Source organism: Sardina pilchardus, chromosome 19 (assembly GCF_963854185.1).
Source record: "Sardina pilchardus chromosome 19, fSarPil1.1, whole genome shotgun sequence".
Taxonomy (NCBI): Eukaryota; Metazoa; Chordata; class Actinopteri; order Clupeiformes; family Clupeidae; genus Sardina; species Sardina pilchardus.
In genome coordinates this window covers 31,645,105-31,665,027 of record NC_085012.1, presented here as the reverse complement: position 1 = coordinate 31,665,027, position 19,923 = coordinate 31,645,105, and the positions used below count along the sequence as shown (strand labels likewise).

The following is a 19,923-nucleotide window of genomic DNA, read 5'->3' as shown; positions in this document are numbered from 1 at the left end:
ACGACAGAGATCTGTGTAAGACAATATCTCTGCTGCCTGGACTAACCTCTGGTTCGTCAGGAACTAGCCTCGGTTAGGTGATGGTCTATGTTCCTTGAAAGGAGAGCAGCACCCTCCGGAGTGGGGTGGATACCGTCTCTTTTCAATAGTCTAGCCTTCCCCAAGAAAGAGCTAAAATTATCAATGAAGCCCACATTGTTATTGGCACACCACTCTGACAGCCAGCGGTTGAGGTCCGAAATTCTGCTGTACATTTCGTCACCTCTTCTAATGGGTATGGGTCCGGAGAAAGTTACAGAATCAGACATCTGTTGTGCGAACCTGCACATGGAAATAAAGTTTTGTTTGGTGATCTCCGATTGACGCAGTCGGACATCATTGGTGTCGGTGTGGATTACTATTTTCGAGTATTTACGCTTAGCATTAGCCAGCACTTTCAAATTTGATTCGATGTCGTTAGCTCTGGCCCCAGATATCGAATTAACTATAACCGATGGAGTTGCTAGCTTCACGTATCGTATAGTAAAAGCGCCAATTACCAGAGAGGCAGGTTTATCTTGGCTAGCTAAAGGGGAGAATCGATTAGAAACATGAAGAGGTTGGTGGTTAGCAGTGGGCCTCTTCTGTTTGGATTGTCCCCGAACATTCACCCAGGAGCTAGTCCCCTGCTGCGAGGGGGCTGTCATGGTTACGCTGTCTGTATCTATAGTTCTAGGTCTAATGGCTAGTGCATCCACACAGTTTACCGGGGATCCTGTCGCTAACTGTTTGCTAACCAAATTCAGCGTGTGGATGCGGCCCTCGAGTTCAACTATCCTCACCTCCAAGCTAGCTATTCGTCTGCATTTACTATAGCCTAAGTATCTTGTCCACTAAAAGAGGCTGGGGAGTAAGCTAGCATGTGACACGCCGGGCAACATAGAGCGTTAGGAGAAGGAGAGGTAGGGACAGAGTCGAGACGAGACATCGTCCTTAAGAAAAGCAGGTGGGTTGGCTACACAGATGGTTAGGGTAGAGTTATACGGAAATAAGAATAAAAAACCTGATGTGTTCAAAGTGAACAGATTACGTGGAAACAACGGGGAAACAACACGAGCTACAACGCTAAACAGTGGCAGTAACAAACGGGATGTGACGCACTTACCGCAACTACTGCTGGGACGGGACATCAATGTATGTGTCAACCACAACAAACAACACACTAGGTGGCGCTATAGAATTCCTTAGCCACACCCTAGGCCAGAGAGCTCTGTCTCTGACTAACAAAAGCAATGACGCACAAGCCCACCAAATTTGGTTCATTTTCGTGAATGTATGTGTCAACTTCAACAAACTATGCACAGGTGGCGCTATAGAATCCCTAAGCTATACCCTAGGCCAGAGCTCTGTCTCTGACTAGCGATAGGAATAACACAGAAACCCACCAAATTTGGTTCATTTTCATCAATGTATGTGTCAACCACAACAGACAATATGCTAGGTGGCGCTATAGAGTCCCTAAGCCACACCCTAGGCCAAAGCTCTGTCTCTGACTAGCAGTAGCAATAACACACAAGTCCACCAAATTTGGTTCATTTTCGTGAATGTATGTGTCAGCCACAATAGACAACGCGTTGCTTGGTGGCGCTATAGAGTCCCTAAGCCACACCTTTCCGGAAATGTTAGTAAAGTGTTGTTGAAGCGTTGCGCAGCTGCCGCAGCGACATTTCCGGAAGGTACTGACTCGATTAAATTCATTCTGGACTCTCTATCCGACCACATAAAGACGTGGGGATTAGGGCTGGGACAACGCATCGACTTAACCGATTAGTTCGACGCAAAAAATACGTCGGTTCAAAATATGCGAATCGACACGTCGTCAAAATCAAAACAAGGTTGGCGGCAACGTGAGTGACTCCTCAGAATTTCAAAAGTGCAAGGCACTGCAGCACGCTACAGCGTTTCTCTATGGGCCGCGGAGCTGCGCCGGTCCGCAATGTAGAGAGACTGCTGGTCTGTGAGGCGTGGAGTGAAATTAGGCTTTGTGCTTCTGCTTCACCTGATAATTTGCTGCGCAATTGATGAAGCAACCGCGGCCCGACAGAAAAAGAAAACAAAAGTTTCAGCAATCAGGAGGAAATACTTGCTAATTCGATGTGAATAAACATACAGCAACACAATTAAGTGTTGGTATGAGCGTTCATTGAATGCATGCGTGTTTGCGCAACAGAAACTGAAACTAATCGATAACGTTGGTGGCAAGTCCCGTTCAACCTGCTGTTTAATTATTTAACGACATTTAATAGAACAACGTGGGTTCTTGATACAGAGCAGAGTATAGTTCAGTCAAATTTGAATATGGTCAAAAGATTGTAGCCTTAGTCTTTCATCTAAAAATCTCCAGATCAGTGATTTACGCCTATCTGCTCGGCCGTAATACATAGACTAAAGTTGGTACGTGTTTCCTGAATCCTTACATTCAGAGATTCAAATGGAATTTCATTAAAAAAAGCATGTCAATTTTGTCTCCATTTGCCTACCAGAGTTTGATGCTTGCATGAGGGAAACATCCCAAAACAATAGCACCCATATTATTGCTGATAAGTGTACTTACCATGCAACCATGCAAAAGCTATTGTAATTATACTGTATCTTACATTACTAAAGCAGGTCTCTGATTTTTTCACAAACTTTTTGTGAACAATGTTGGCATTTAAAACATTGACTGCTTTGAAGTGAAAGTACACTTAATACAGCATAATAATAATTGTAATAATGATCATCATAATGATGATTTGATGGGGGTATACAGTACGTGTAGGTGGGCCCTATATGGCCCCAAAGTCCCAAAGACTTAAAATAAGCCTACTTAACTTGTCATTTTATTGATGACAGTTGGGATCTTGTCCCCTTCAATTTGACAACACTCCCAGTGTTTTCAAGGCTTCAAGGTTTTATTGAATGCTACCTCTGACTTAGAATGCATTACTTTGCACCTACATAGTCTTTCATTTTGGGATTTTAAGAGCAATAAACATACATTGCAATGTTTTATTTCATTCAGATATGTAAAATCAACATGTATATATTGCAATTAGTCAATTAGTGGGGAGATAATCGATAATCGAATCGAATCGAAATCGAATCGAACTGAAAAAATGAATCGTTAGATTAATCGATGCATCGAAAAAATAATCGCTAGAATAATCGTTTAAAAAATAATCGTTTATCCCAGCCCTAGTGGGGATTGTAGCACCGCATTATGTAATAACACCGCATTATGTAATAATGTAATAAATGTGCACGCCATTATGTAATAATTGCCGCATTCTGTAATAATCTGCCGCATTATGTAATACACTTCTTGAACGCAATATGTAATACATTTTGCTGCATTATGTAATAAGTTATTACATATTGCGGTTGTTACTACATAATGCGGGTGTTGCGTTTTTTTTTTTTTGCCAAATGTAACAATTGGTGCATTATGTAATAACCAACCGAAATTGACATTTTCATTGATTAAAAACAGCTTGATAATGTGTATTTTACTCAAAATTAATGCTTACAAATAAGTATTAATTTAACGATGCAATTAAGTATTTAAGCAACTAAATGAAAAACAATTTAGCTGCAACATACAGCCTAACACACTGATCACACAATGGAACTGCAGAATAATAAAGTAAATTTTAACAATGTTCTTTACCTACAGTAAAACAGGCCATGACTCACACTTCACACACATATAGCCAAACTATCAGTATATGGAGGGAACTACCTATCAGAATTCCAGTTGATTTATGCTGTTCAGGCGCTTAGCCTAAGCCACTACTTGATATTGCTCCACCTGCAAGGTACTGATTGGGACTCAGTACTGGCTAGGCTAGGCCTGCTAGTGGAAAGGCAATGTTTAACCGTAAGTTATTAGGGCCCGAGCACCGAGGTGCTGAAGCGGCTGCACCGTAGGTGCAAGGCCCTATTGTTTTTGCTCAGATTAAATTTCTTCTGGGCCACGCTTTGCCTTTTTTCACCAACTTGGCATGCTCTAAAACTCTTGAAATTTGGCAGCTATGTGTGGAATTGGTAACACTACTAAGTGATAGACCTCTGGCCTAGGGTGTGGCTCAGGGACTCTATAGCGCCACCTAACGCGTTGTCTGTTGTGGTTGACACGTACATTCACGGAAATGGCCCAATAGACATGTGTGTTCTATTAATCTAAACAATTTTACATTTAAACTTTATAGTGAATCTTAAGAGAATTTGAGTTATGATTATGATTATGATTTCTGCACATCACATATTTTGAAAAAAATCTCCTAGACGGTTTATCGAAATCATGTCATATAAGCACTAAAATGATCTTGAGGGGTTGCTCAAGAGGCATTGCGACCAGATTTTTTAATTTTCGAAGTATATCGAAATGGCGAAGGTTTGAATTATGGCGTCTTATTAAGAAACAGAAAGTTGGTGTTATAGGCAGAAAAAAGGTTTTAAATTGGATGTAACTTGGCAGCTACATGGAATTGCTTCTGCTAGTCAGAGACAGAGCTCTGGCCTAAGGTGTGGCTTCGGGACTCTATAGCGCCACCTAGCAGCACGTTATCTGTTGTGGTTGACACAAACATTCACGAAAATGAACCAAATTTGGTGGACTTGTGTGTTATTGCTATCGGTAATCAGAGACAGAGCTTTGGCCTAGGGTGTCACTTAGGGACTTTATAGCGCCACCTAGTGCATTGTCTGTTGTGGTTGACACATACCTTCACGAAAATGAACCAAATTTGGTGGGCGCATGTGTTATTGTTATCGCAAGTCAGAGACAGAGCTCTAGCCTAGGGTAGGACTCTATAGCGCCACCTAGCGTGTTGTCTGTTGTGGTTGACAGATACATTCACGAAAACTAACCAAATTTGGTGGGCTTGTGTATTATTGCTATTGCTAGTCAGAGACAGAGCTCTAGCTCTATAGCGCCACCTAGCGCATTGTCTGTTGTGGTTGACACATACATTCACGAAAATTGACCAAATTTGGTGGGCGTGTGTGTTATTGCTATTGCTAGTCAGAGACAGAGCTCTGGCCATAGACCTAAAAGAAATGGACAAACAGACTCCGTTGTTCTCAATGGGAGGGGGCTGAAACAAAAATCCATTTACTTTCCATCGTACTGCGCAGACTCATACTCATTTTGAGACGTTAGCCACCCTGTACATTGCTGTAACTCGTCTGATAGATGGGATTTTCCGAACAACTGTCAATCCATTATTAACATTCGTTTTTAATATTATTATTATGTTTACTTGCCTCTAAGTAATGCTTTACCCTATCAAACAGTAGGCTACCGTAGGCTACACGCTTTTTCACTGATCTTGCGAATGACTTTCCATCATGGTTTTCATGCAGGCTGGACTGAACTTCTTATCCAAACATTACGGGGAATCTCCTGTCGAACGTTAGCTTCCCTCCAACCGATATGCTAACTATACTTCTTTGCGGGAAACCAACATTATATATGGGGAAGACGTGAATTAGTTTTGCCTTCGATACCCTATATAGAATACACAGAAGCTATAAGGGCGACACAGGGCACATGTTATATGAAGTTATGGGATTGCAAAAAAATCTGCAATCTGAGACCGTCCATGGGAGTTAGCAGAGTGTTGATCACCAGCTCAATTCGTGTCTCTACTTCCGGGAATATGCCTGCCCCCTTGGCTCTGGCCTAGGGTGTGGCTTAGGGACTCTATAGCGCCACCTAGCCTGTTGTCTGTTGTGGTTGACACATACATTGATGAAAATGTACCAAATTTGGTGGGCAGGTGTGTTGCTCATGCACATGCCCACCAACAATTACGTATTGCTTTGTTAGATTCCGAAATGACCGGGCCCGCCATCGCCGCTTGCAGCTATATTTATTATTATTAATTTTGTTTTGTTGTACAACAAACTAAGCAGGATTTAGACTGAGATACTGTGTCCTCAATGAACTTGAAAAGAAAACCTTTTATGTTAATATGTATTAGCTTAGCTTATGATTGGCTATGTCAACACCAGCTAACTTAGCCAATAATATAATAATATCTGTTAACAGAAAACAGAATGCATGGCACACCCATCTTGTGCACAGCCCATGGTTAATTATTTGGTGCTGTATGTCTTATCTTTGCTGCTGCTTGAGCAAAGACAGAGATTTACTTGACAATTTTATAAATTGGTTAACTATCAGAAGCACTTACCTCACAACTTGATCTCATGACTAATATGACTGCAAATATTAATTGAAAAGAACCCCTTGTGCGTTTAAATGAGCACAACCAAAGTTAAAAGGTGGATTGTTACAATGTAAGCTGAGCAATAGTTGACATACTGTCCCCTTACTTATCATTTTTGAGGTTCAAACTTCAAAAGTCTTAGCTAGATATATTCATAGTGTGTTTTTTACCTTTGACCTCTGACCTTTGAAAATCGTTTTTTGAATTGTTGTGTTTACACTGAATTACTAATTTCATTACATCCACTTTACTCTCATATAATTATTGTGGAGGACCTCTAGAATATAAACATATGTGCCACTTTTGCATAGATGTTATTAGTTAGAAGAGAAACCTAAAAATCTCAAAGTATAGCTGACTGTCTCAAAGTGCCTGAAAAGGCCCCGGACCGCCAAGTGTTAAATCAATGTTATCCGAAGCAGTTTGTAGATCTCCTTGCAATATGCAAATGCAATGTGTTCTTATTCATATGAAATCCTTGTCTGTCAGACTCGACTGAAAAGGGAAAGCAACCTAAGCCAAACTGGAGCTATTTCAGTGAAGGGCATCCCCAACATACTCATACAGGTACGTGAACATTAAAAACCAATAGTAACCTCTCGCGAAGACGAAAACAGGAAGGGGCAAAATAGGCGACAGCTGTAGCCTATATGATTATTTGTTATTTCATTTCTTATAATTTATTAGTCGGCTATTCTACGAGACAGAACAACTCTATATCTGTTAGTGATGTCACACATCAAACAATGCTGCAGAAACACGAAAAAATTACTTTGATATGAGTAGGCTATAGGGCTGTCAACGAATATTCTAAATTCGAAGTTATATTCGAATAGTTTTAAAAATCAGACATTCGATTATGAAAATGAACATTCGAATGTGTAAAAACACACCCGCAGTAGCAGAGGCGCCGCTGTCTGCTTTGTGAGTGAATGCGCTCATAGGATGCGCTGCGTGAACGATCAGGGACAGGTGACAGGAGCCGCATGAGCACAGTCATTATTGAAAGTTGACTTCATTGGAAGACGGCAGAAGGTGCAGAGCCCAACTCGACCGCAGCAGAGAACGTGATTTTAACCCCCCAAATGCGGCCCGCCACATCATTTCATATGGCCCGCGAGAGCTTAGGGTCTGATACAGTATGTGGCCCGCGAGAGCTTTAAAGGTCTGATACAGTTTTTGCGTATAGGCAATACACTGCAATACAATGCACGCACGTGAGACTGACAAGGAGGCAACATCAACCACCTTCCTCTATGATCAGTGTAACTGGCTACATCAGATATGATAGCAACGTGAACGTGTGAAAACAAAATAGACCAGTATTCTAAACTATTTTAGCGAACAGAGCGCCTAAATTACGCGCTTAGTTTAGCCTGCCTGTGAAACGCATGATTGTTTGAAGTGCGTGTGGTTCTTTGAGAGGGGAATCGATGTAAGTTACTTTGATTTCAATTGGTAGTTGTAACCTACGTGATACGTTTACGTCTACGTTTAAAAAGCATACATAATTGTGTGTAGTCCTATCCAAAAAAATCCAGCTTCAAAACCTAGCTAATCGAGCAAATGATTGTTTGGCCAAAAGTGAGCCTATTCCGACCGAGAAAATGTGCATTCAGATCAGGCAAGCAAGCATAGGTAGGCTAGAAGTTTGTTGTAATCCTGTTGCTTTGCATTTTCATTTCGGTTCAAAACGAGCAACGTAGAATCCACACAACACCTTTCAACTTCAAAGAAAAAGTTGCCTGTTTAGGAACAGCTAAACAGCCACGTAGGCTATTGACACTTATTTTGCACGCCCACCGCCACAAGCTCTGTCTGCAACAAGAGAAGGGGCAGCCTGGCCTCACCAAAAGGCGTAGAATGACACGCCGGTTTCTTAAGTCATCTGCCGTGTTATTTGACGCATTTCATGCTTTTGGCGTACAATGCCGCGCTCTTAAGCGTCCATTTCAGCAGGCCATCACGCAGAAATGAATTTCGTTCATTTGTAAGGAGACCGATCAGTGTCGTGGATGGGGCAGGCTTCAGGGAGTTCTGTCAAGCAATGTAGTCTACTGTATCCCTGTGTAACAGTCACCAATAACCTAGAATCGAAACAACAACTTTTGGGATTGAAAGCTGAGGAGCTGATTAACGACGCGATGTAACAGCACATGAAACTGAAGTCGGGATAGCCCACTGTAAAACGTAAATTAGCCTAATTTAATAATATTTGTTTCAATCATTGAATGAAGCCTGCTATAGCCTATTTGGGACAAGAGTCACGATCTTAAATTGCTTGTAGGCTACACAAATCTTTATCAGCACTCAACATTTGTTTGTTGTTGTTCATTTTCCGTTGTGCGCAGAGAGCTAGGTGCGCAACAAACGCAAGGGTGCGGGAGAGAGAGAGAAAGTGTGTGTGTGAGTGCGAGAGATCAAGCGAGAGTGAGGTCTGCAGTGTTGACCTTTGATTTACTTGTTTTTGAGAAGGCAATAGCCTACGTTGTCAAATATATTTATACTTAAATGAACTACCTTTTACAAGTAGTTATGTCTCTTTGTATTAATTTATTAATTTGTTCTGTTATTGACGTAATGCGCGTCATGGACAAAATGCGCAACCAGATATTCGAATATAATCGAATCAATCTGTTTTTTTAGAGTGAATATTCGAACGTCATTTTTGAGCAATTTTGACAGCCCTAGTAGGCTATCATGTGAGTTCCTGTTAATGATGACGTGTAGCCTATTGCACGATGGAAATCATTTGAAGGAATCTAGCAGCAGTCTTGTAAATAGTGACCCACAGTCTTTGCAAAATCCTAATCTGAGACTGGCCTGTGACTAGACTGTGACTAAAAACTCAATGAATTGTCTTTAGATGTGAGAGGGTCTGAGACTGTAGTCTTTCAAAAATCTTTTCCAAATCTTTGCAAAGTCTGTCAATGTAAGGTAGGCTTAAGTGACCCATTTAGTCTGACTTTTTTCCAATTTGTAGTAAAACTACATAAAATCTTTAATGCTCTTTTTACTTATATGGAGCCAACACCATTGTTTAAGGTTCAAACTTCAAAAGTCTTAGCTAGATATATTCATAGTGTGTTTTTTACCTTTGACCTCTGACCTTTGAAAATCGTTTTTTGAATTGTTGTGTTTACACTGAATTACTAATTTCATTACATCCACTTTACTCTCATATAATTATTGTGGAGGACCTCTAGAATATAAACATATGTGCCACTTTTGCATAGATGTTATTAGTTAGAAGAGAAACCTAAAAATCTCAAAGTATAGCTGACTGTCTCAAAGTGCCTGAAAAGGCCCCGGACCGCCAAGTGTTAAATCAATGTTATCCGAAGCAGTTTGTAGATCTCCTTGCAATATGCAAATGCAATGTGTTCTTATTCATATGAAATCCTTGTCTGTCAGACTCGACTGAAAAGGGAAAGCAACCTAAGCCAAACTGGAGCTATTTCAGTGAAGGGCATCCCCAACATACTCATACAGGTAAGATGAACAATTAGTAAATGTTGTACATGGCATCCATCTGTTAAACTACAAAGTGAGTGATTGTGAAACATGACATTTCTTTTCTTCAAGGGTGACCGATCAAGAAGACATCTGTCTAGTAACAAGAGAAAGCTGAGGCGCAAATCACGTGTTGGCTCTTTCTCACTGCTTAGCAACAACAATCCTGCATCACCTTTGCAGGTGGGTTACCTAAATCAACCAAAAAAACCTCTCTTTGATTTGTTTCATCAGATTTCATTAGATCGAGCAATTTGATTCACTTGGGCAGCATAACAGTTTCTAGCCTGGCAACACACTCTTTCAGGAAGTGAACTGCATCAAGACAGACACTGAAGGCGTATTCACACCTGCCTTGTTTAGTTCGATTTAAGCCTACCTTACATTGACAGACTTTGCAAAGATTTGGAAAAGATTTTTGAAAGACTACAGTCTCAGACCCTCTCACAAATAAAAAAGACTGTGGGTCACTATTTACAAGACTGCTACTAGATTCCTTGAATTTATTTCCATCGTGCACTAGGCTACACGTCATCATCAACAGGAACTCATATGATAGCCTACTCATATTTTGATATAACGAGCGGCTACACGCTCTCAGCGGGATAGCTCAAGTAGTGCGAGTACAATCAAGGTTTTTAATGCAGTTCAGGGGAATTAAGGCGAGACACGGCAGGTGAAAACATTGGATTTTTTAGCATCAGTCAATTTCGAGATTTTGTGCTAGTTTGCTACCTTAGCATGTATTCTACCACCCTACTACAACAACAAAGTCCGATTTGCACATTTAAGTGTTTATTTCATGACATTTTGTCTACTCGCGCCTATATATTTCTCCTAATTTTACCAAAAGTTCCCATTCTAAAGTGTCATGTACTACCGTGACCGTGATCCAAATCATATCGTGTGTGACACCGTTGAAAAGCCCTGTTTCTCCTACAAGACGCTATGCTATCCAAATATGGGCATTTCCTTTGTATTAGCAACCAATCGCGAAAGTTCAAAGACGAGTCTAAGCTGAGAACGCATTTCATTGGCTGTGTTTCAAGGCTGTTTTCTCAAAACGAGTTTTTCCCCACACGCCATGCAAAGGATCTCCACTTCTGCAACACCTACATACACCAAACTTTCCAGTCTTATTCCTAACTATATTTGGAAGATATTTACAGAAGGATTTGTTGATATAACATTCCTGGCATGATTTACATGACTTTTTATGCTTAAAAATAGGGCGAAAATCCATTTTTTAAGCCAATTGGCAGTATTTTCTGATTTACTGGAAAACAAAAGAAGATATTCATAAACCCCTCTGTAAATGTTTTTTTTTATTTGATATATTAACACAACAAAAAAAATATTTTCAACCTGGCTTTTTCCAATGGTCAGATCCTTCGCATCAAATTATATGCAAATTAGCGCATATTTAATTAGATATAGCCTAATTGGCATATTTAAACATTAAATTAAAGAAAACTTGTAATACATTATTTTCTCCTATTTATATGAGTATTCAACTGGTAAAGTTTCATGAAGATATCTTTAAGTTTAAAATTGTCCCCTATTCACCTCTGGTGTCTCGCCTTAACAGAAAGGTATTCAAACTTCAAAATGTTTAACTAAGGTCACGGTTGCTCTTCATCCAAAACTCAAACAATGTCCCTCCAGCTGCGAAATCATAAAGCTGGTCTCCACAGGTAAGTATCCTTGTTGAAGACTACGTAAACTTTTAGTAGCAACATTCAGTCTTACTTTCATCAGTGTTGTAGCCCGTGGCCGATCCAGCAGCTCCTTCTCCGGACTTCAGGCAAGCAGTTCCCGTTATTCCAGCTTTCGTGGTTTCCAACTTTCGCTCCTTACGAGGACAACCAGGAGCTTGTCTCCCAAGCCCGACTCTGCCACTAACTGTGCCTCAGCAGGTTAAAAGGCCCTTCCAGTGATCAGGCACTGATCAGCCTCAGGTGCGTTAATGAGTCATGGGTTTAGAGGTGGCACTCCCAATTCCACCAGCAGATGGAGCCGTTGAGGGTGCAGCCACCTCAAGGGAATGTAGCGCCCCTCCAGGACACAGCCTCTCGTGACATCACACATCCCCCCCTTCGAGACCGACGTCCTCGTCGGGGTGAAGGAGGCGAAGAAGGCACCACGCCGGGAGAGGGCATCTGCATTGCCGTGGCGCTTGCCAGCCCTGTGGACGACAGAAAAGTTAAACGCTTGCAAGCTCAAAAACCATCTGGTAACTCTACTGTTAGTCTCCCTGTTCCTGGCCATCCACTGCAGTGGGGCATGGTCAGACACTACCATAAAATGTCAGCCCATGAGGTAGAATCACAGCGATTCCAGGGCCCAGGTGACCGCAAGACAGTCTTTTTCCACCGTGGAATTATTCTTCTCTCTTGGAAGTAGCTTCCTGCTTAAGTAGAGAATGGGATGTTCCTCACCGTCATGTGCCTGGGTTAACACAGCACCCAGACCCACCTCTGAAGCATCTGCCTGGACAATGAATTCCTTCTTGAAGTCAGGCGCCACCAGGATCGGGCTGGAGCACAGGGCTTGCTTCAGGTTGACCAGGGCTGCCTCCGCTGCAGGGTTCCACCTCACCATTTGCGAGTGGCGTTTGGTTGTCAGCTCTGTTAGAGGTGCAGCTATGGTAGCAAAATCCGTAATGAAACGTCTGTAGTAACCGGCTAGGCTTAAAAACCGATCTCACCTGTTTCTTGGTGACGGGCTGCGGCCAGTCCTGTATGGCCCGCAACTTGGCTTCCTGAGGCTTGACCAAACCCTGTCCAATGGTGTATCCCAGGTAGTTTGTCTCGCTGAAGGCCAGTCTGCACTTCTTCGGGATCGCCATGAGGCCTGCTTCCCTGAGTGAATCAATCACAGCTTGGACACGGGGTAAGTGGCTGGCCCAATCTGGACTTTGGATGACCACATCATCCAAATATGCCACTGCGTACCTCTTGTGGGGAGCGAGGACTCTATCCATCAAACGTTGGAACGTGGCAGGTGCTCCATGGAGACCAAAAGGGAGACGTGTATACTGGTATAGCCCCTCCGGTGTGGCGAAGGCCGTCTACTCCTTGAAGGCCAGGGTCAGGGGTACTTGCCAGTAGCCTTTTATGAGGTCAAGGGTGGTTAGGAAGCGAGCATGCCCTAAGGAGTCTATTAAGTCATCGACACGAGGCATTGGGTATGCATCATATTCTGACACTTCGTTTAACTTCCGATAATCATTACAGAACCGTACTGACCCATTTGGTTTGGGAACCAGTACAATGGGACTTGCCCAGGCACTTTGGGACTCCTCGATTACTCCCAGCTCCAGCATCTTCCTTACCTCCTCCTGAATAGCCACTTAAAGAGCCTCCAGCACGCGGTAAGGGTGTTGGTTTATCGTTCGGCCAGGTATGGTCCGGATCTCATGTTGGACCACCTCTGTGTGCCCCGGGAGGGAGGAGAAGACATCTCTGTTGCGATCAACCAGCTCCAGACTCATATGCCGTTTGTGAGGGGACAGGCTTGGACCCACCTGAACCTCTTCTCTCGCTGGTTCCTTGGACTCTGTGGGGGGTAGACAGCTGAACAGCGCCTCCCTGGCGTGCCACTTCTTTAAGAGGTTAACATGATAAATCTGTACAGGTTTTCTTTTATCAGGTTGCCTCACCTTATAGTTTACCTCTCCCACAAGTTCAATGACCTCATATGGCCCTTGCCAGGTTGCCAGGAACTTGCACTCAACGGTTGGCACCAGGACTGGCACTCTGTCCCCCAGCTTAAACTCTCTGGGTTGGGCAGACCTGTTGTAGGAGGCTTGCTGTTGGCGTTGGGCGGTCTCCATGTGTTCACGCATCATGGGGTAGATGGCCTTCATTCTCTCTCTCATGGCTCCGACATGCTCGATCAAGGTCCGCTGTCGGCATGGCTGCTCCTCCCAGGCCTCCTTAGCGATGTCGAGCAGTCCTCTGGGTCTGTAGGAAAGCAAGAGCTCAAAGGGTGAAAAACCAGTAGAAGACTGAGGTACCTCCCTCACCTCCCTCCCTCCATCAGATGATACTGCAATTGTGGGATGTATCAGGGATGAGCAGGAGGAGGAATACAGGAGCCTGGTGGAGGACTTTGTGCAATGGTGCAGACTCAACCACCTACAACTCAACACGGCCAAGACCAAGGAAATGGTGGTAGATTTCAGGAGGTCTAAGCCTGCTCTGCTGCCAGTCACCATTGAGGAGGTCAATGTGGAGGTGGTGAACACATACAAGTACCTGGGCGTACATCTGGACGATAAACTGGACTGGTCAGTCAACGCTGAAGCAATATACAAGAAAGGGCAGAGCAGGCTGTACTTCCTGAGGAGGCTGCGGTCCTTCAATGTCTGCAGCAAGCTCCTCTGGATGTTTTACCAGTCTGTTGTTGCCAGCGTCCTCTTCTATGCAGTGGCATGCTGGGGAGGAAGTACTAGGAAGAGGGATGTTGGGCGACTAGACAGGCTGGTAAGGAAGGCTGGCTCTGTTGTGGGAGCTGATCTGGAGTGCATCACTTCAGTATCAGACAAAAGGACCCTGAACAAGCTACACAGCATCCTGGACAATGACTGTCATCCACTCTACAGCACTATCATACAGCAGAAGAGCTTGATCAGCTGGAGACTACGCTCCATGACATGCACAACAGACAGACTGAGGAAGTCATTTGTATCCAGGGCCATACAACCAGACAATGCTTCACTGAAGGGAAAAGGAGAGTTGGACTTCTATGCATAGTATATCTGCACCTCCACCCTCTTATACACTTACATGGCATGGCTTACATGTCTACCCTCTTTTTGTCCATATATTTGACCAATGACTAATGTCTGCACCCATATCTAACTATCCTTGCACTGCTGCTATAACTCTTATATTATTACTATGTTAGGTTTATTTTAATTGTCCATATAGAGGGCCTGAATTTGTGTGCGGGATTGCGGGTATCCCACATATTTTTTTCATTTCCCGCAACTTCATGATTCTAATGCGGGAGATTCCTGCACACTTAACCCTATGAGCCCTAGACTGTTTTAAGGGCATTTTCACTACCTCTAGTTAGAAGCATTTATCCTGGTCATTGTAGGTGCCAATTACACATGCTATATATTGTTTTTTTCAGCAGAGTCTAGGCTACCCAGATCTGCCACAATATCATGTATAAATACTTGCATTGATTTGATTTAGATTTTTAAATAATAAAATTTTAAAAAGCATACTATACGAATTCTTACATTTTGACGTATATCTCACCACAGCAAGCTGTCAGCTCAACATGACTTGCATGGTTGTGTAGGCCTGACTGCCCTGCAAATGGCAATATAAGAACCATGGTGGAGGTATACTTTGGGGCTGAGCAACTTGAAATATGTGGTGTGTGCCTTCCAGAAATAAATGGCAATTTTTATTTAGTGATGAGAAATGACTTTTTGACACCTTTTGCGCTCCATATTTGTGACACTAGCTGATCTGACCTGACTTGTTTGCGTGGTAGCACACATGACGTGCACAGATGATGATTCTCTATAATATTTTTTTTACTGCATTGCAATGAACAAAGTAATGGCAAAAAGTGTTTATTTGTCAAACAAATTTGGATGCAATATGAGTCTTGAATTGGATACCATACAGGAGTTTGTTAGGATCTCAAAACCATATTATGAACGTGACTTGCCATAGTGAAACACATGATAGCATTGGATTATGAATAGGCTATTATGCCACTCCAAAACATGGGGTAAGTGGAGCTAAATTAAGTTATTATTTTGCTTTCACTTCGTCTGTCTAGCCTAGAAGGTTGCATTTGGTATCTGTGGATAGGTCTAGCTCTCCTCTTTCATCTGACATGCGTTCCATATCTTTTTGATCGCGGTTTCACGTGTAAATCAAACGAGAGTGATGGTAGCCATATCAGTTGGAACAGGTCCGACACCATGGTCCTCAGTTTTTCCTGATTTTTGGTCCAAATGTTCCTCCATGTCTCATTAGAAGAAAACCAAAATTTTAGCTGGGTATCTTGTTTCGTTTCTGAGATATGGCTCTTCAAATATGGTTAGACGCGTCCTAAAAAAAGGCTGAAAATTCCTGTATTTAATGAGCACCACTTTTTTTTTAAACCCCTCTCCTCTCTTAAGGCTACCATATTATTTTCTAAAAATTTGAATACTGGGGCAGTACCCTGTGTTGTTGTCCAAAATCATAAAGGAATTACAGTCCTTCCCACCATTGGAGACTTATTCATCGAAACAAACCCATATTTGTTTTGAAAGCAATGAAAAAAAAACTGTTTTTGTTCTGTTATGGTCATGAATGGCTAGCACTCAAAGTTTTAAAACTCTACATATATATAGTCCATGAGTAAGAGAACATGTTGACAAAAAATTGAGAATGTTAGTTTTCGTATTTCGAGGCTATGAGCCTTCAAAGTTGGCCAAAATGGCGTTTTTTCCTAAAAATGCCACTTTTATGGCCTTTTTCCAAGGACAAGATGAAATGCAAATCCAACATTTCTTTTTTTCTGCAATAGTGTGGCACTTTGTAGATCATGTGAATGTGGTAGATCCAACCTGTCCATTTTAAAGGAGTCCTAGAATTCAAAACCACATTCACCTTGTTCCTGTTGAATTTAGGCTGCGAGCAGTGTCCAAAGGACAACACCAAAGACTTTACCGCGTCCCCTGCCTGCTTTCGTATGCAAATTGGGAAATAGAAACAGCCGTGTTGAAATGGTCCAATCTGAACAGAGCTCAGATAACACGTAATAGGCGCCCATCCCCCTTTAGATACACCCCCTCTCATTTGCAAACCTTCGATTAATATTTCTTGTTAAACTGCTCTTACGATGCTAGTATCTAGATATGTGGTCTATGGCAGAGACGTTGTAATGCTAGCGTTATTACAGCTAACTTTGGAGAGTTACTATACTAAGAAATGTACTGATAAAACTTACCAATCTAACACATTCATTCTGTTGGGGAATCTGCTGCACTTCATCTTCGTCAGAACCTTCTTCTGACTCGGTTTATACATGTACGGCTGTATTCCTTATTTAAATCCATTGTTGATAGCTTTATCAAAGACTTTGGCTTTATTTACCAGCAGTAAACGTAGTTTCACTTTGCTCTAGCTTCAGACCGGTGGATTGAGCCAATCAACTTTCAGGACATATCGGCCAATCGACCAATCAGCGCGCATCTCATTTGAATATTCATGAACTTGCTGAGTGGGCGGGAAAAACAAACTGTTTCATTGCAAGGCTTATTTATGACCTTGTATTAGGCGATCTAGCAGTGCTCCTGGGGCGTTTTCAGCCACACAAATTTACATATGACATTATTTAGGCTCAAAGATCAATTTGTAATGGTCAAAAAATGCGTTCTATGACTCCTTTAATATCCCCACAGCACATGTCTGAAGTTCGAAAAAATGAAAAATAGTCTTGGCTGAAGGAGGTGTTGGTTTGATTTGTATGAACCTCTTAGAAGGACAATATGGGGTGTAAACCCATTTTTTCTGTTTGAGGGATCAGAATGCCATCCTGTAAATAGGATAAAAATGTTGTATCCCATTTTTACTCTTTAGTGATCCCTTAAAATATGTCCAAAAGTTGTCAAAAATGAAAAAGGCAATTAAATTGAGGGGCTTAAATGGCCAAGTGGATCAAGTCACACAAGGCAACAAATGTAATATAAGACAGATGAGATACTGAGGGAGAACACTGTGAAATGTTTAACCCTGTTACGATGGCCTTTTTTAGGACGCGTCTATTCACATTTGAAGAGCCATATCTTAGAAACCAAACAAGATAACAAGCTAAAATTTTGGTTTTCTTCTAATGAGACATGGAGGAACATGTGCACCAAAAATCAGGAAAAACTGAGGACCATGGTGTCGGACCTGTTCCAACTGATATGGAATTGCCCCATGACATTATTATGTGTTTGTCACTTTGTCTGTTTTTTGTCTTTGGTATCAATGGAAAGCTCAGTTCCTCTTTTTTCATTTGATATGCGTGTCGTGTCTGTGGGATGCCGGGTCCGTGAGCAATTGAAGCGAGAGTCCTGGATGCGCGGGTGAACGCAGAGCAATATAGACTGTAAATATGAAATACTTTGATTAAACTTCATGATTTTATTTTATTTTCATACTTGATCGTACAGACAAGTGTCTAGTATCGTTGGAAAGCCCCGGTTCTGCTCTTTCAAGCAATATGGGTCTCATCTCGCTGTAACTAATACTCGCAGAGCAATGTAACAGAGAAGAATGGGTGTGTTTTTTGACGCACTTTGCGTCCGTCGGGCTCATAGGGTTAAGTGCCCATAATAAAGTCTCCAGACGGACCCCGCGGCTCGTGAATATCATTGAAATGAATGGCCAAAGGGAGGAAGATCCTCCGCGGAAGTGCCTCATCAATGAACCAATCAGTGGAGCTGATTGTGCTGCTAATATCTGTCACAACCACGCTATCCCAGCCCTCTCTCCAAGCTCCAGTTCCTACGGCTACTCCAGTCCGGCTTCCTGCCCTACCAGCATTTGCAGATCCAATCCGGTCATCCTCCCCAGAGTTTTAGTTTGCCTCCTTAGTTTCCCGCCTTGTTTAGTTCCCACCTGTTTCCAATTCTAATTATGCTCCTATTTAAACCCTGGACTCTCAGTTTGTGTTGTTGGTTATTATTTGTCAATTCAGCGTGAAGCTCTGTGTGAAAAGAGAACCTTTGTCGTGTTTGCCCACTGTGGCTTTTTGATTTGTTTTACTGAAGTAAAACAACGCCTTGAGCGTCTGCATCCTGAAACTTTCATTTTCGAGTCTCCATTTGTGATAGAATAACCAACCGTGATATGGATGCAGCTGAGGCAGCAAGACTTCGTGAAGCCCTAACCCAGCAAGGCCAGTTACTGGGTCAACAGCGCGAGCAAATTGCCCGCATGTCTACAACCGTCCAGGAATTGGTTGCTCGACCACCACCTCCCCAGCCTGCGCCCCGACGATGTGTAAAACCGGAGAAGTATGATGGAAACCCAGACACCTGTCGAGGCTTCATACTGCAATGCGCGCTGTACATGGCTCATGATCCTGCTAACTTCCAGTCTGAGGAGTCCAAGGTAGCTCTTGTCATATCCCTTCTTACTGGAAGAGCGTTAGAGTGGGCTACTGCAGTATGGGAGCAAGGAGGAGACAACATTGAGGACTTTGCCAGCTTTGAGGCACTCTTCAAAGCAGTGTTCCAGCATCCAGCGGAGGGGTTGGAGATCGGGGAGCAGCTGCTGAAACTTAAACAGGGGGATCGTACAGTCGCTGACTATTCGCTGGCTTTCCGAACCATTGCAGCCAGAAGTGGTTGGAATGACCGATCTCTACTCACTGTCTACCGACGTGGCCTGAAGCCTGATATACAGTCAGAGTTAGCCTGCCGGGATGACGACTTGACCCTGGACCAGCTAATGGAGTTGGCCATACGTCTGGACAACCTCCTAAGGACAAGAGGAGTGCCTAGGACCCGCTTGTGTGTCAGCAGTGACCCTTTTCAGGTCCCGCAAGCCCAGGAGCCAATGGAATTAGGCCTCACACACCTGACCTTAGAGGAGAAAGAGCGCCGGCGGCGCAATGGTCTCTGTCTGTACTGTGGGGCGTCCGGTCACCTTAGAGCCACCTGTAACCGCCGTCCTCAACCCCAAGGGCTGCAACAGTCTGCTGTGGTGAGTAGAGCCCCCAGCGATTTTATACCTGAACTTTTCAGCATATCAATAACTCTTAAATGGGGAAGTGGTTACTACTCTGGGCCTGCCATGATTGATTCTGGTGCTGCTGGCAATTTTATTGCTGAACAGTTACACTCTTTGAGGATTCCACGAACTCCCTGTATTCCCCCTTTACAAGTGAATGGAATTGATGGTCGACCCCTGGGCTCAGGACAAGTTACAGAGAGGACGCAGGTTTTGCAACTAACCGTTGATCATGCTCATACAGAACCCCTAAGTTTGTTTGTTATTAACTCTCCTGTCCATCCCCTTGTCCTAGGCTTGCCATGGCTTCGCCAACATGACCCTAACATATCTTGGTCTAAGGGCCGTATTCTTTCCTGGTCTCCAGCCTGTCAGGAACGATGTCTGCAGGTTCAATGTGCTTCTACATCCAT

The 19,923-nt window shown here is 42.9% G+C and overlaps 1 protein-coding gene across 4 annotated transcripts in view; it reads left to right on the top strand.

Moving 5' to 3' along the window:
- Window positions 1–19,923, top strand: part of si:dkey-12l12.1 (uncharacterized) — a 117,920-nt gene that overhangs the window by 12,280 nt on the left and 85,717 nt on the right. For 3 of the 4 annotated variants that reach the window (XM_062521604.1, XM_062521607.1, XM_062521606.1), the window contains exons 2-3: window positions 9,669–9,746; window positions 9,840–9,950. In XM_062521604.1, the coding sequence (XP_062377588.1) occupies window positions 9,669–9,746; window positions 9,840–9,950 (189 nt within the window). Of the gene's footprint in view, window positions 1–6,743; window positions 6,822–9,668; window positions 9,747–9,839; window positions 9,951–19,923 lie in introns of all 4 variants that reach the window. The other variant, XM_062521605.1, reaches the window with a different exon arrangement.